This window comes from Rhinoraja longicauda, chromosome 13 (genome assembly GCF_053455715.1).
Source record: "Rhinoraja longicauda isolate Sanriku21f chromosome 13, sRhiLon1.1, whole genome shotgun sequence".
Classification (NCBI taxonomy): Eukaryota; Metazoa; Chordata; class Chondrichthyes; order Rajiformes; family Arhynchobatidae; genus Rhinoraja; species Rhinoraja longicauda.
Genome location: NC_135965.1, coordinates 27,279,208 through 27,295,772, shown reverse-complemented (window position 1 = coordinate 27,295,772; position 16,565 = coordinate 27,279,208). Strand labels below are relative to the sequence as shown.

Genomic DNA, 16,565 nt, shown 5'->3' with positions numbered 1-16,565 from the left:
GTCCTATCAGGCCCAGGCACTGGTTAAAGAAGTCCTCAATGTGTCACCTTGATTGCAGTGAATTATTTGTCAGTTAACAAGGCACTGCCTGCAGCACTGTCCACTGCCTAGAGCACAGCACTGGTTGTCAGGAGCTGTACGGGGAGAACTCTCAGCTGTGAAGTGACTTCCCTCAAAAGGAAGGGGGAGAGTTTGCAGTAAGGAGGCAGGAAGGCAGATAAAGGCAAAGAGAAATAGAGAAAGTCGGTGGGAGAAAGAGAGAGACAGAGAGAGAGAGAGAGAGAGAGAGAGAGAGAGAGAGAGAGAGAGACAGAGACAGAGACAGAAGGCGAGAAAGGGAGAAAAAAGCTAGAGAGAGAAAGAGATTGAGGAAGAGTGACAGAGTGAGAGAGAAAAAAAGGAGAGAGACAGATAGAGAGAGAGAGATATTGAGGAAAGAGAGAAAGGAAGGGGGAGAGAGAAAAGGGGAGAGAGAAAAACAGAAAGAGGGAGAGAGAAAGAAAGGGAGAGGGAGAAAGAGGCACATAAAACAAGGAGTGAAAGGGGAGAGAAAGAAAGAGAGGAGAAAGAAAGAAAGATTGGGTGAGAAACAAAAAGTGAAACAGAAAGAGCTGGGCAGAGAATGTATTTTAAGGCATCATTGATAGAGACCGTTCTTTAACCTTGGTCCCATCAGGCGGCAGGATTCCCAGCCGATCTTTGCCTTGCTGCTGCTAAGAACGCACTCACGTATGAGGTCAGAAGGTCGTCCATCTTGTAACCCTTTGATCAAAGAAAGCAAGAGTTAAAGGGGGAAATGCAGTCTGACCACAATGCGATCCGCCTCTCTGAGTGCCCTCACCAGTGAGGTCTCACACAGGATCCTTTCTCCCTTCGTCATGCTGCCGACCGACATGTGGAAGTACGTGCTGCCACTGGACCAGTTGGAGATTTTGTTGAACGGATGGGTCACCAGAGGCTCCTGAAAGCAGAGAGCAGGGGAGCATGAGATGGCGGGACATGAGTGGAGCTCTGACATGAACACTGGCCACTCAGGGATCAGGGATCAAGGTCACTGCGTTACCACCAGTGAAATGCCAACATAATTTAACTCCTTAGAGGAGAGACGTACTTGAAGAGTCAGCACTGGATCCTCTGTTGCCTTTAGGCTGCAGGTGATACACTGAAACTACAAACAGGTTTATGAAAGCAATCCGGATTCCTTGAATTACTCCTGTTAGTTTATAACTGGGAATTTTGACACTAACATGTTACTAAGGGGAACACTCAGCAGGTTGAGTAGCATCTATGGGGAGAAAAACAGAGTTAACCTTTTATCAGGACTATTTGATCCCAGTCAATGGTTCTCATAAGACTCACTGGGTGGTGCCGTCAGCGATGGCAGCCTTGCCAAAGGTCTGTCTGTTTTTTCGTATTTTTTGTTATTTTTAATGTGTTTTAACAGTATGTGTTAATGTTCCCTGCTTTGTTTTATGAGTGTGGTGGGGGAGGGGGTCGGGGTCGGGGTCGGGGTCGGTTTTCAATCTCTTACCTTGCTGGAGATGTGATTGTTTTCCGGATCGTATCTTCGGTCTCTCTGTGGCCTAACATCATGGAGCTGGAGGTCTTGCTCGAGACAAACTTTGATCCACACCGCAGGGCCGTGGACTTACCATCGGAGCCGTGGACTTACCATCAGAGCCTGTGATCCCTTGCCTGGGATCAACAAAGGACCCGACCGCCGGCTATGGGAGCCAAGATCGTCCCGTCATCGAGGCCCCCGACCGCGGGAGAACAAAGGGAAGAGGTTGAACTTTTGTTTCGCCTTCCATCACAGTGAGGAATGTGGGGGAGTCGCTGTGGTGGATGTTTATGTTAAAATGTATTTTGTGTGTCTTGTTCTTTATTGGTATGACTGTCTGGCAAATCAAATTCTTCGAATGTTGCAAAACATACTTGGCTAATAAAGTATGATTATGATTAAAGGTTGCCCCTGTTTCCCCCTGCACTGATGCTGACTCTGCTGGCTGGGTGTTTCCAGCCATCTGCTGGTTTTGTATCGCTACTCACTACTTTCTGAAAGCAAATGGCATGTTGGCCTTCAGAGCGAGGGGATTTGTGTATAGAGCAAGGAGGTCCTACTGCAGTTGCACAGGGCCCTGATGAGACCACACCTGGAGTATTGTGTGCAGTTTTGGTCTCCTAATTTGAGGAAAGACATTCTTGCTATTGAGGGAGTGCAGCGTAGTTTCACCAGGTTAATTACCGAGATGGCGGGACTGACATGTGATGAAAGAATGGGTTGGCTGGGCTTGTATTCACTGGAAGTTAGAAGGATGAGAGGGGATCTTACAGAAACATAAAAAATTCTTTAGGGATTGGACAGGCTCGATGCAGGAAAAAATGTTCCCGATGTTGGGGAAGTCCAGAACCAGGGGGGTCACAGTTTAAGACTAAGGGGTAGGCCACTTTGGAATTCTCTGCCACAGAAGGCAGTGGAGGCCAATTCACTGGACGTTTTCAAGAGAGAGTTAGATATAGCTCTTAGGGCTAAGGGAATCAAGGGATATGGGGGAAAAAGCAGGAATGGGGTATTGATTTTGGATGATCAGCCTTGATCATATTGAATGGCGGTGCTGGCTCAAAGGGCCGAATGGCCTACTCCTGCACCTATTTTCTATGTTTCTATGTGGGACGGGGCCTATCCCCTGCGAAGACAAGTGCGCTGGGTCTCGGCCGACACCAGCCTGGATGTCTACCCCAGCTCTGGCCTGTGCCTACCCCAGCCCTGGCCTGCTGGTGATGGATCAGCAGTAGATTCGCAGACAGTCTCCCAGACAAAACGTCCAAATCTATAAGGGGCAGCATCGGTCGTGGCAGACCCCAGATATAAAGAGCATTGATGGGTTGTCTCTGCTGGGAGGGGAAGCGCCGGTCAATAAGACAGGGAGTTCCATGGATAAGAGGTTTGTGCAGAACGTGTAATGGAGAACATACCAACGGAGCCTGAAACCTCCTGCAGTCACCACTGTGGTCTTGACAAGGTGGTGCAGACAGAATCTCACTCCAATAATAGAACCGCATTACTCTGTCCCAGTGGTTCACATTACATTGTTTTAATAAGATCCGTAATCTTCCTGAGATGAAAGGGAGGGGGGGAGGGGGGAGAGAAAAAGAGAGGTGGAGAGGAAGAGAAAGAAAGATATGTGGAGAGGGAAGAGAGAGAGAATGGGGAGACAGAGAGGGGCAACTGAGATAGGGGAGGGAGCAAAGAAGGGAGATGGGGAAGAGGGAGGGAGGGGGAGGGAGGAGAGAGAGAGAGAGGGAGAGGGAGAGGGAGAGGGAGAGGGAGAGGGAGAGGGAGAGGGAGAGGGAGAGGGAGAGGGAGAGGGAGAGGGAGAGGGAGAGGGAGAGGGAGAGGGAGAGGGAGAGGGAGAGGGAGAGGGAGAGGGAGAGGGAGAGGGAGAGGGAGAGGGAGAGGGAGAGGGAGAGGGAGAGGGAGAGGGAGAGGGAGAGAGAAATGAAAGGAAGCGGATTGAGAGAGATGGGGAGAGGAGAGCAAGAGAGAAGGGAGAGCGCGTGGATAGAGAGCAGTGGGGAAAGAGAGGGGAAGAGAGAGCGGAGATGAGTGAGGGGGGAGAGAGAGCTGGTTTGTGGGAACATTGAACTCGTTTCATTTTTGAAGATCTCAGCATGTCTGCCACGTAGGTGGAATGGGATGAACAAGCCCTAGGTTACCCTGGGGAGAGGGCAGTGGGGCAGGGGACATTCGTAAAATCACTGGATCGTGTGAGCTGTGTGATTCTACCCCTCCTGCCCGTCTCTCTCCCCCCCCCCCAACCCCTTACTGCACACTCCTGCTCATTTCCTTCTGTTTTCCAGCTGTGACCGGGCAGAGTTACCCTCAGCAGGGAACAGCTGGCCAGGAACCTGGATAAAGGCCGGAGCTGTAGCAAATCGCTTTGCAATGAAATTACACGCTCCTGACCGTGACTGGCAGCGAGGGTCTCGGTTTACCAGCCGTCCCGCCAGGCGCCTGTCACTGTGTACAACCCCAACAACGCAGTCCCAGAGGTGCAGCAGTGTGGAGCATACAGCCCCACACCCCCCCCCCAACCCGGCCCCAGCACACACACTCTGCACTAACCCCAGCCCCACCTCCACCAGCCAGCGCCTCTCACACCCCAACCTCACCTCCACCAGCCAGCGCCTCACACACCCCAACCACACCTCCACCAGCCAGCGCCTCTCACACCCCAACCTCACCTCCACCAGCCAGCGCCTCACACACCCCAACCTCACACACCCCAACCTCACCTCCACCAGCCAGCGCCTCACACACCCCAACCTCACCTCCACCAGCCAGCGCCTCACAAACCCCAGCCTCACCTCCACCAGCCAGCGCCCGCTGTAAACACAAAGAGCATTTCACCAGGCAGTGACCTGAACCCACCCAGACCCCAGTCAGGACGGGTGGAAGTCAGGGCTGTCCCACGGCCACACCGGGGGGGGGAAGAGGGAGAACATTCCGGAAGTGCAGCGGAGTAAACAGGTGTAACAGAGTTACACGAAAAATGCAGGACCATGAAGGTCAGCACAGGACTGTGGCCAATACACCCCGAACGCGGGACACGCACCCCGAACGCGGGACACGCACCCCGAACATGGGACAAGCGCACACACCCCGAACAGGGTACATGCACCCCGAACACGGGACACACACACGCACCTCGAACACGGGACACGCACCCTGAACACGCACCCCGAACATGGGACACACACACGCACCCGGGACACGCACCCTGAACATGGGACATGCATACGCACCCCGAACGTGGGACAGGCACCCCGAACACGGGACACGCCCCCCGAACACGCACCCCGAACACAGGACATGCACACGCACCCCGAACACGGGACACGCACCCTGAACACGCACACGCACCTCGAACATGGGACACACACGCGCACCCCAAACACGGGACACGCACATGCACCCCGAACATGGGACACACACGCACCCTGAACGTAGGACACACATGCATCCTAAACACAGGACACCAATAGACACCCTAAACACACATGGAGTGGGAATACACGGTTTCCACGGGGATTTAAGGCCTTCCATGAATGGTGGTCGTCACTGGGGGGGGGGAGGGGGTTGAGTGGGCCGTGGATAAGGATGATAATGTTGTAATCTGATGGTTGATTGATTCATTGATGTTTGCAAACTGTTGGCAGTTTTAACCTTTCCAGCAGTTTGCAACTGTGATTATCGGAAAAAAATCTTTTGTAAAGGAGAAAAAAACCCGAAGACAGGACATCAGCGTGGACCCTGAACACAGAACCTCAACACGCTCTAAACGCAAGACACCAACATACTCAAACACACGACACAAACACACTCTGAGTGCAGGTCACAAACACGGAACGTCATCCAGACTGAACACAGGAACCAATGCACACCAAACCCTGCTCTCTCTGCCATTCCCAGTTGCTCCTTCACCTCCTGTGTTGATTTTGTTTCCATTCTCCACACAGGCAGTGTGCAGCTGGACAACCCTAGGCTTGTGCTGAGGCCTCTTGACGGGACCAGCTCTCAGCAGAGTCTCGGAGATGAATCCACCTCTCACCTGGTTCAAACCTCGGTAACAGAAGCCTGACCCTTTTTTTCAGAGACTCCCTCCAATCATGGAACTTTTTTTGAAACAGGATTCTTGTTGGGCGAGATCTTGAGCGGGAATCTTGGGCTGAAGCAAGGTTCCAGGCAGGTCCAGAGTCGGGGTACGAGTTGCTGTGAATCGCGTCCCTGACGCCCACTGCTGAGGGAGATAATCCACCTTCTTTCTTTCCTACCTAACAACTCAACAACCATGATCACACCACCAAATGTAGTTGTGCTTTGTATCCTCCTGTGATGTTGAAGGTACAGCTTGGAAACAGGCCCTTCAGCCCACCTTGTCCATGCCGATCATCGTATCCATCTACTAGTCCCATTTACTAGCATTTGGATTGTAGCCTTCTGTGCTTTGCCGATGAATGTGTTTGTCCAAATACCTCTTAAATGGTGTGAGACACTCTGCGTGCACCATCCCCTCAGGCAGCATGTTGCAATCTGCAACCACCCTCTAAACTCTCCGCCTCAACTGCCCTCTAAACCTCTTACTCCATACCTTATGCCAAGGATCTCTGGCTATAGATGCATCTGCCATGAAGAAAAGATTCCCTCTTAATTATGTACACCTCCATCAGATTCCCCCCTCAGGCCCATCCACTCCAAGGGAAACAAACTTAGCCTAGTGTCTAAGATGCTGCATCCCAGGTGATGTCCTGGTGAATCTCTGCATCCTCTCCAGTTTCCTCTCTCTACTTTGAGGTGACCAGAACAGTACACAATATCCCAGCTGTGGTCTGCGCGATATATTTTATAAATCCAGAGCTGAAGGTGGATGTGTTTGTGAGCATCCTCTCTGTCTGTCTGAGAGTTCTGTTTGCTCCATTACAAATGCTCTACCCGGGGTTGTAACCAGTATTTGACGCTCACCTTAGTCCGTGGGTTTATCACCGTAACCCCCTGCCTGTTGATGGCTATCCGGACAATATCCGGAAACGTGGGCTCAGATGTTTGCTAAAATGAAGGCGGCGAAAAAGAAATAGAGGATAAATAAGACAAATCAGTATCAGGTGGTAATAATGCAGGATCCAAGGGGTTTAAGACCACAATAGTTGATGTAGCTGCACTGAAACACATGCTGATTACATTAAATTAGAACCTTCAGAGAGTGCATGCACATGGACACACGATACAGAGCGGTCACGTGGCCTGTATTTGTGGATGGCTCTGGTGTTGATGTTACACAGAAATTAACATCCTCCCTATGCTGACCTTCCCAACGGGAATAGACACAACAGAACTAATTTGCCTGATGTGTGGGAAGGAACTGCAGATGCTAGTTTACACTGAAGATAGATACAAACTGCTGGAGTAATTCAGTGGGGTAGGCAGCATCTCCGGAGAAGGAATGGGTGACGTTTAGCGTCAAGCTATTCAGCTATTGCCTGAGCCAGATACCAAACGCTTTCATGTAAAATGCTGCCATTTGATGCCCCCTGTGTTCTGATAGCAGCACCACTAAAATTACATCTTCACTTGTGCCGGACCTGGTCATTTTGGGTTCTGGGTCCAGTTTACATTGTAGCCCTCAATGGACCCTGAAGCAGGTGTCTGACAATAAGCCAGTTGGGTGAGTTAACCTATTTGGGGAGGGGGGGGGGTGTCTGGAAAGTGAGAGGTCGTGGATTCTGAAAGATTACAGCAACTTCAATTTTGTTTTAAGAACCACCAAACACTTTCATCTTGTGGAGGAGGAAGAGCGACTCTTGATTAGCAGAGTGAACAGTGTGCAGGTACAAAAGGAAGGCAGGGAGGTTGATCACTAATGATGATCTGGTTTATTGTCAGTGGGACTTGATCACAAAAGGAGGGAGGTTGTGTTTCAGTTAAGGGGGCATTGTTGAGGCAGCATGTAGATTTAGAATTGGCCTCCTTATTAATGAAAGATGTTAAAGCATGTGGAACAGTTGAGAAGTTTCCTAGACTGAGAACTGGAATGGGTGGTTTGGGGAGAGGTCGGACAGCCTGGGCTCGAGTCCACTGGAGTTTAGAAGTGAAAGGAGACTGGATTGAAACACAAGATTCTGAGGGGTCCTTGACAGGGTTGACGTGGAGAAGATGTTTCCTCATGTGGGAGAACCTCCAATTATGGGTCTCTGTTTAGAAATAAGGGTCACCTTTTTAGAGCAGAGATGAGTCATACAGTCACAGAGCAATACAGTGTGGACACAGGCCCTTCGGCCCATCTTTCCTACACCGGCCAACACGTCCCAGCTACACTAGTCTCACCTGCCTGCGTTTGGTCCATACCCCACCAAACCTGTCCTAACCATGTACGTATCTTAGTGTTTTTAAACATTGGGATAGTCCCAGTCTCAACTACCTCCTCTGGCAGCTTGTTCCATACACCCACCGCCCTTTGTGTGAAAAGGATCCAAGAGTCTTTGGAACCATTCCTCTGAGGACATTGAAAGCAGTACATGGCCTGGTTAACCCGTGCAGGGCCAATGGTCTCAGTGTTGATTTAGATGTTCCTCCAGAACTCTCCTGACAAACAGGAATTTGCCCATGCTGGTCCAGCGATCCAAATATTACCACAATCTGTCCTAGTACTGCTGCAGCATTCCGTCTCAGTCTCTCTCTGCTTAAACAGCGTCATCGATGAGACAAAGGGTGGATTGACTGTTGCATGCAGCATCCTTAAAAATGTCCACCCTCCCCACCTAGAAAGGACATGGAGGGCCAGGGGCCTCACAGTCAATGTGTGACTATGTGGTTTCTGGCCGAGTAGCTGGAAGGGAACCTCACAACACCGCACTGCATTGCTGTATCTGCACTCCAGCGGAGGAGATGTTGGGCACGGCTCAGCAGGGGCAGCTTGGAGATAAGGTGGCCATTGTGAGTGTCCCGACTCTTGGTTCTCTGTCCTCCAAAATATTCCAAATGGAATTTAAACTGGAGGTGGTTATAAACATTGCACTAACAGCAGATGGGAGCATGAAAATTGACCAGAAAACTGAGGAACTGAGTAAAATGGTGCAAACTTAAGATCTCTAAGCAGAACCAGCAGTTCAAATGCAGTGGCGACGTTCTCGTTTCTTTACCTACTGGTCTCTAACATGTAAATGAGGGTGGCACTGAAGTGCAGTGGGGAGAGCTGCTACCTCATTAGTATCAGCAACCTGGCCTTGTCCTGCCTTCTGGTGCTGTCTGTAAGGAGTTTGCACGATCTCCCTGTGATTGTGTGGGCTTCCCCAGGGTGCCCCAGTTACCTCCCACATCACAAAGACGTGCACTTGTTGGGTTTATTGGGCTCTACGTTGCCTCTAGTGTGTGGTAGAATACATGGGGAGGGGGGGGGGGTGGAGGGGTGGGGGGAGATTATGGGAATGTAGGGAGAATAAAATGTGATTAATATAAATGAGCATATGACAGAGTTGGTGGGCCGAAGGGCAGAGGAGTCCATTCCTGATTCAGATGGGAGCGTACCGTACCTGGAACATAGCCAGAGCTCTGGTGATAGGCTTACCAAATCACCAGTGGAGCTTCCAATCCCAGACGGAGTGAATCTTCAGCTGATGGGGCAAATGCAGGAACCCCTCCATCCCCCTGGTCACTGAAGAACAACCTTCCACTCCGACACTGACCACCCAGTCATACTTCCCCACTGCCACCTGTGCATCAGGCAGCCACAACAGAAAGTGAGGCCAGACCATGGAATTCCCCTTATCCTGTATATTCAAAGCTGATTCCAGGGAATGTAACTCAAACCTCCAAGGAACGTGGACCACGGCTGAACCACAACAGCACTGCGATCTACAACCACAATCTCGGAGCAAACTCTTACCTTCACATCAAAGAATGCTGATCCAAACGTTGGCAGGCGGTGCAGCAGCTTGAGGAAGGCGAGCTTCACCTCATCACTTGTCTTCCCCGCATGCTTGTTGAATATTGCCACAATGGCCTGCAAAGGGAATTGACAAGGTGTTCTCAGTCTAAGCAGGACCCAGCCCACCACTGATTTCCTATCGCATACGCACGGAGTATCGGTTACATTTGGGTTCTACCTTATTGCATTCTTGGATGTTAGAAATTCCCCTCGAGTTATAGAGTCATAAGGTCATAAGTGATAGGAGTAGAATTAGGCCATTTGGCCCATCGTCTACTCTGTCATTCAATCATGGCTGATCTATCTCTCCCTCCTAACCCCACTCTCTTGGGTTACGCCTACTCCCCATAACCTCTAACACCTGTACTAATCAAATATCTAACTATCTCTGCCTTAAATATATCCACTGACTTTGCCTCAACAGCGTCTGTGGCAAAATATTCCACAGATTCACCACTGTCTTACTAAAGAAATTTCTCCTCATCTCCTTCCAAAAAGAAAGTCCTTTAATTCTGAAGCTAAGACCACTAGTCCTAGACTCTGACACTAGTGGAAACATCCTCTCCACATCCACTCTATAGAGTCATACAGCATGGAACCAGGCCCTTCGGCCCAACTTGCCCACGCATCAACATGTCCCATCTACACTCGTCCCACCTGCCTGCTTTTGGCCCATATCCCTCTAAACGTACCCTAGGAGCAGCACCCTATCTTCTGACTTGCTAACTTGATCTCCCTCCAAACTCAACACTGAAGTCAGTAATGCCAGATCATCAGCACATTGCCAGCATTCTGCTTTCTTTTCTCCTCTGGCATTTTACATTTTGTTCATCTCCACATATTTACATCTCCCGGGATGCCAGACCCTGAGGAAACTTTACTGAAACATGTAAGATCTGGAGGGGATATGACAATGTAGAGGCCAAGATATTTTCACCACAGCAAGAGCATCGGACAAGGAGTTGCAGTAAGAAGGTTCGAGGGGGGTCATTTCAAATTGAAGTACTTAGGAACTAGTCGCAGGAGCTGGTGTTCTCTACCTCAGAGGGTGGTGGAGATTAATTCATTGCCTCAGAGAGTGATAGAGACCGAATCACTGCGAATATTTAAAGGCAAAGTAGATAGCATTTGGGAAAACCAGGGAATTGAGGCATAGGAGGAGATGGGGCTGAATGGCCTACTCCTGCTCCTGTTTTCTTATACTCCTACGCTTTTCAACTCTCCCCTTGTCTCCCGGATCTGATGAAAGATTGATGACTGCTGTGTTGACTATGTCCCCCTTTCCACAGACACCACCTGACTTGCTGAGGGTTCAAACCTCCAACACCCAACTCATTTTCCTTTTGGCATTAACAATCTTCCCCACACAATCCATGACATGTCAATGCAACCATTTTCCTCTAAAACCTCTCCCCAGCCCTGTCCAATGGATAGAAGACCAACTGCTCTATTTATCCAGGTACAGATGGTACAAGCCTTCTCGTGGTACAGCTGCTCCATCTCCTATGGGCTCCGGGTCGCATAGGAGTTCAATGTGATTCTCCCTCGAGGCCGTGAGGCAGTACATGTCAGCGATGCACAGGCCGGCCATTGGTTTTTTCCCAGAGGTTCAACGACGTCAGCCATAGGAACGATCATTTGGGATTGTTTTTCATGTAACTGCATAACGTTTGAGAACTGTGCAGCTCAGTCATTGTGTTTCATGTTGCCAATTAACCTCTTGACCTCACAACGTACTCCATTACACTCGAGTTTTTATAAGCTCTTAAACATTCCAAAGGTCTGCTTTTAAAGGTCTTATTTTCACAGCCAAGTAACGGGGATAGTACCTCCCAAAAGACAGAAGATTGCTTCATCAATTTCTCATGAGTTGGACATTGAGACATGTGGCCAGAGAGTACAGTACTGACAAATGGCCAGCGAGTAATGTTCCTCACAAATGGCTCTGCATGGGTTTCCTCCGAGATCGGCTTCCTCCCACACTCCAACGATGTACAGGTTTGTAGCTTAATTGGCTTGGTATAAATGTAAATTGGCCCTAGTGTGTGGAGTGTAGTGTTAATGTGCGGGGATCGCTGGTCGGTGCGGACTTGGTGGGCTGAAAGGCCTGTTTCCGCGCTGCCGCTCTAAACTAAACTAAACGGCCAGGGAGTAATGCTCACAAATGGCCAGCGAGTAATGGTATCAACTGGTTGAGGCAAGCAGTTACCCACAGAGGTCCATCTTCCCTTTACTTACTGTTACTTGTGGTGAACTATAAGGATCTTCTGTCCTTCATCTGCTTGCTGCTCCTCTCACCCGCCCGCCTCTGTCTCTTAACTCAGTCCTTCCCCTCCTGTGTTTATTCTGGCTGCTTTCCCTCTCCACACACCAACATGTCCCAATGAAGGGTCCCAACCCAAAATGTCGACAGCCTATTTCCTCCCCACAGATGCTGCTCAACCTGCTAACTTCTTCCCGAAGTCTGCTTTTCGCTCCAGATTCCAGCATCTGCAGCCTCTTGTGCCTCCTTGGTTTGTGGGTTGATCCGATGCACTCAACCCTCACTGTCAGCTTGGGTCTGAGCTACGAGTCCTCCTTGAATCCACTGACTAATCACACCTCAGTGGGCAGTTACACCGGCCCCTGGTTTCCATGAGCAGTGTGTTCTCCTGCAGGAAAGGCTGGGTGTGGGGGATGTGCACCGTGGTGCTGAGATAGATCGGCTGCATTGCTATTGAATGGTGGACCAGGAACAAGGGGCCGAATGGCCATCTCCAGCCCTCACTGCCAATGAAGACACAAGCGACTGGAGACATTGGAATCTGAAGCAGGAAACAAATTGGTGGCGAAACCCAGTGGATCGAGCACCATCTGTGGAGGGAAAAGTTTTGGGTTGGAGCCCTTCATCAGTCCTTCCCCCCCCCCCCCACCAAAAGATACTGCTCCATCTACTGAGTTCCTTCAGCAGTTTTCTTTTCCTCTTTTTTACCACGATAAGTTCTGTTGAAGTAGAAAGTTCTGCCCTAAAGCAGATTTCATGATTTGTTAACGGGTTTGGAAACTCCTTGGATACCTTCTTCCATTCTTCAGGGGACATCATTCGAAGCATATCCTGAGGCACCAGATCCTTCAGTAGTTTGGGAATGTTGACAAACTGGGACTTGTCATCGTTGAACTTCACTTTGTACAGGAAAGCAGCGATCTGGACGGCATTGTCCTTGGTGCACGAGTGGTATCCCCGCAGGTACTTGGGCAGCTCCTGGGAAGAGGGAAGGGTCAAAATGTAAAGTTAGAGCAGAAAATCCAGGAAATACGCAGCAGGTGTGAGAAAGACACTGCCAGGGTTTGGGGTTTGCTGCCCTTCATCAGAACTGGGAAATGGGGAGACGAGGTCGTTTTCAGATGAAGAGTAGGTGAGGGCGAGATGCATAAAGCCAAAGGAACATCTATGATAGGACAAAGTGAAATGGCGGAAAGAGGGCAGTTACCAGTACAGGCTTCCTGGTCAGTGTAAAGAATTGTTCATGGAAAGGTTGTGCGATCTGCCCAACAGTCTACATAAATGAGTTTGAGTTTAGTTTATTGTCATGTGTACCGAGGTACAGTGAAAAGTTTTTGTTGCGTGCTAACCAGTCAGCGGAAAGACAATGCATGATTATAATCAAGCAATCCACAGTGTGCAGATACATGATAAATACATGAAAAAGGGAATAACGTGGCTAAAGTTTAATGCAAGATACATTCCAATGAAAGACAGTCGGAGGGTCTCCAATAAGGTTGCTAGTAGCTCAAGACTGCCCCCTCGTTGCTGGTAGGATGGTTCAATTGCCTGATAGGTTAATTATGTAGGTTAATTGGCTGGGTAAATGTAAAAATTGTCCCTAGTGGGTGTAGGATAGTGTTAATGTGCGGGGATCACTGGGCGGCACGGACTTGGTGGGCCGAAAAAGGCCTGTTTCCGGCTGTATATATATGATATGATATGATGTACTAGTTAAGAGAACCAACAGGATATAAAGAGAGAGCGCGGATTAGAATGTGCCTGGTGCTTTCGGAACCGCTGTGGATTTCTACCCACCCTGAACTTGTCTCTGGAATGGCGGATGCATCACTCCCAGATCTGAACCCTCACTCCTCTCCCGGATGTAAGATCCCTTACCCACTCCGGAAATGATCCCTCACTGCTTCCCAGATGTGATCCGTCCTGTCCCGCGTGGGCTCCCTCACTAGTCCCTGGGCAGTGTTATTATCAGCTGGCGAAGGGCGTGTTGGGTGGGTCGCGGCTCACCTGGGGGAAATGAAGGAGCAGGTCTGCTTTGAGATCCCTGCCGGGAAGGATGTTGATCCAGAGCATCCTCATGAAGAGCACCTTGTAGGACACAGAACTGGCCAGACCTGGAGAACGAGAGCAGACACAGTCTGAGCCCAAGGAAACACTCCGTCACTTGGTAAACCGCTGCACGTTATGCGAGAGATTCACCTTCTGGCATCCGCTTCTCCTTCCTCACCCAGTCATTCACGTGCCTCACGCAATCGAAGAAGAAATCTCCTTCCGGGATGCTGATCACCTACATGAACACGGGACAGAAATCTCAGAGGGGTTTCCAGTGACACGGCCCCTGCTCTAGCCCTGGTGCCAGTCAGAGATTGGCGAAGGACAGGTCTGCACAGAGAGAGGGGACGAGATCAGTCCTCAGAGAAAGGAGGGCGAGATTTACCCTGTGGGTATCTTTAACAAGTGTAGTCAAGTGGAAGTCCATATGGGTAACATTTAGAGTATGGTCAATTAAAGTCCTCATGGTTAACATTTAGCGTGTGGAGAACAAAAGTCCTCGAGGGTAACATTTAGAGTCTGGTCAACTGATAGACCATAAAATCATGGCGTTGTGCAGCACAGAAACAGGCCATTCGGCCTTCCTTATCCATGCCAACCAACGTGGCATATTTGCATTTGGCTCAAAGTCCTCTAAACTCTTCTTAGCCATACTGTATATCAATCTAAATGTATCTTAAAAGTATCCAATTTTGTTGTAAACTTAGATATCCCTTCTGACTCTCTGCTATACCATTAATTTTGGTGTCATCAGCAAACATGGTTTAGTTTAGCTTAGAGATACAGCATGGAAGCAGGCTATTCGGCCCACCGAGTCCACGATAACCAACAATCATCCATACACTAGTTCTGTCCGACAAACTAGGGACAAATTAGAGAGGCCAATTAAACTACAAAGCCGCATGTCTTTGGAATGTGGGAGGAAACCAGAGCACCCAGACAAAACCCACATGGTCACCAGGAGAATGTACAAACTCCATAAAGACAGCACCCATAGTCAAATTGAACCCGGGTTTCTGGTGCTGTAAGGCAGGCACTGTGTCACTAACAATGTTAACTATATTGTCATCCAAATAGTTAATGTATATAACAAACAGCAGTGGCCCAGCACCGACCCCTGCTGCACTCCACTGCCCAAAGGCCTCCAATCAGAGAAACGACTCTCCACAACTACCCTTTGACTCTTTCCTCAAAGCCAATTTTGAATCCAAATTGGCTAGCTAACCTTGGATTCCATGTGAGTTAACCTTCCAGATTAGTATAGCATGCGGCACCTTGTTAAAGGCCTTGCTAATGTCCATATAAACGACATCCACTGCCCTGCCCTCATCAATCCTCTTAGTGACCTTTGCAATAAATTCTGATTTGTGAGACACGATTTCCCAGGCACAAAACGATGCTGACTATGCCCGATCACTCCGTGCCTATCCAAATGCGGTGCAATCCCCTCCAACAATGCTCCCACCACTGACGTCAGACTCACCTTTCCAAATCCCCTGGTTTGTCCTTGCTATCCTTCTTAAATAACGTGATAATGTTAGCCACCCTCCAGTCTTCTGGGACTTCAGATGTGGCTAAAGATGATGCAAATATTTCCACAATTTCCTCCAATGCTTCCCACAAGGTCTGAATATATACTTGGTTAGATCTTGTGGATTTATTCTCCGTAATGCACTTTAAAACCATCAATACCTCCACTTTGGTAATTTGTAGATGGTCTCAGACATCACAACTTCCATGCCTCAATTCCTTAGCTTCCATGATCACCTCAGTAAAAATAGATGGAAAATATTCATCTAACATCTTTGTAGCTCTATACAAAGACAGCCATGCCGATCTTTGATCTTTATTCTTTTGCTGCTATACATTTATTCTTAATATCTGTAGAATCGCTTAGGATTTTCCTTTACTTTTCCCGCCAGCTCCATTTCATATCTCTTTTTGTTCCCCCTTCTTAAGTGTTCTCATATTTCATACCCATGGAGGGCTTTGATTGATCCTGACAGCCTAAATCTGTCTCCTTTTTCATGACCAGAGCCTCAGTGTCTCTCGTTAACCAGGGATCACTAAACGTGCCAGCCTTGCCCTTTACTCTAACAGGAACATGCTGCTCCTGTACTCTTTGCTATCTCAGCCATTACCCCGATTTGCAAACAGACTCTCCCAATCAAACTCGGCAAGTTCATGCTCATGCTTCTAAAATCTGCCCTGTTGCAAAATGTTTGGACCATTAGCTTGTAGACCAGTCCTATCTTTCTCCATAACTATAAAACAAGTAGAATTATACTCACTGGTCACAAAGTGCCCCCCCCCCCACTCACATTTCAGCCACTTGCGGTAACTTGTTCCCTAAGATTGAGGACCAGTGTGGTGTCCTGGGCAGAAGGGACCTCTATATATTGATTGAGGAACCTTTCTTGAATAGATTTAACAAATTCCACCCACCCAAGCGCTTTACACTGTGGGAGACAATGAAAGGGAATTTGAAATCTCTCACTAATATTGCCCATATTTATTTATGCTATCTGTTCTGCTATCAGGAGTCACGTATCTGTTCCTTTAATTCAAGAGTCAAAAGAGTCAAGAATGTTTTATATGACACATGTCCCCGATAGAACAATGACATTCTTACTTGCAGCAGCACAACAGAATATGTAAACATAGTGCACTGTAAACAATATTATAAACGAGAAAATAACGTTCAGTTCACGCTATAATGAGGCCTATAATACAGTCCCAACAATGTGATCATTCCCTTCTTATTTCTA

The 16,565-nt window shown here is 48.8% G+C and overlaps 1 protein-coding gene across 1 annotated transcript in view; it reads right to left on the bottom strand.

Moving 5' to 3' along the window:
- Positions 1 to 267: 267 nt before the first annotated feature.
- Positions 268 to 16,565, bottom strand: part of LOC144599061 (unconventional myosin-VIIa-like) — a 125,808-nt gene continuing 109,510 nt past the window's right edge. The window contains exons 44-50 of the mRNA XM_078409784.1: positions 13,945 to 14,032; positions 13,753 to 13,859; positions 12,538 to 12,723; positions 9,441 to 9,557; positions 6,524 to 6,607; positions 842 to 961; positions 268 to 762 (exon numbers count right to left, since the gene is read on the bottom strand). Coding sequence (XP_078265910.1) covers positions 673 to 762; positions 842 to 961; positions 6,524 to 6,607; positions 9,441 to 9,557; positions 12,538 to 12,723; positions 13,753 to 13,859; positions 13,945 to 14,032 — 792 coding nt within the window. The 3' untranslated portion in view covers positions 268 to 672. The remainder of the gene's footprint in view (positions 763 to 841; positions 962 to 6,523; positions 6,608 to 9,440; positions 9,558 to 12,537; positions 12,724 to 13,752; positions 13,860 to 13,944; positions 14,033 to 16,565) is intronic.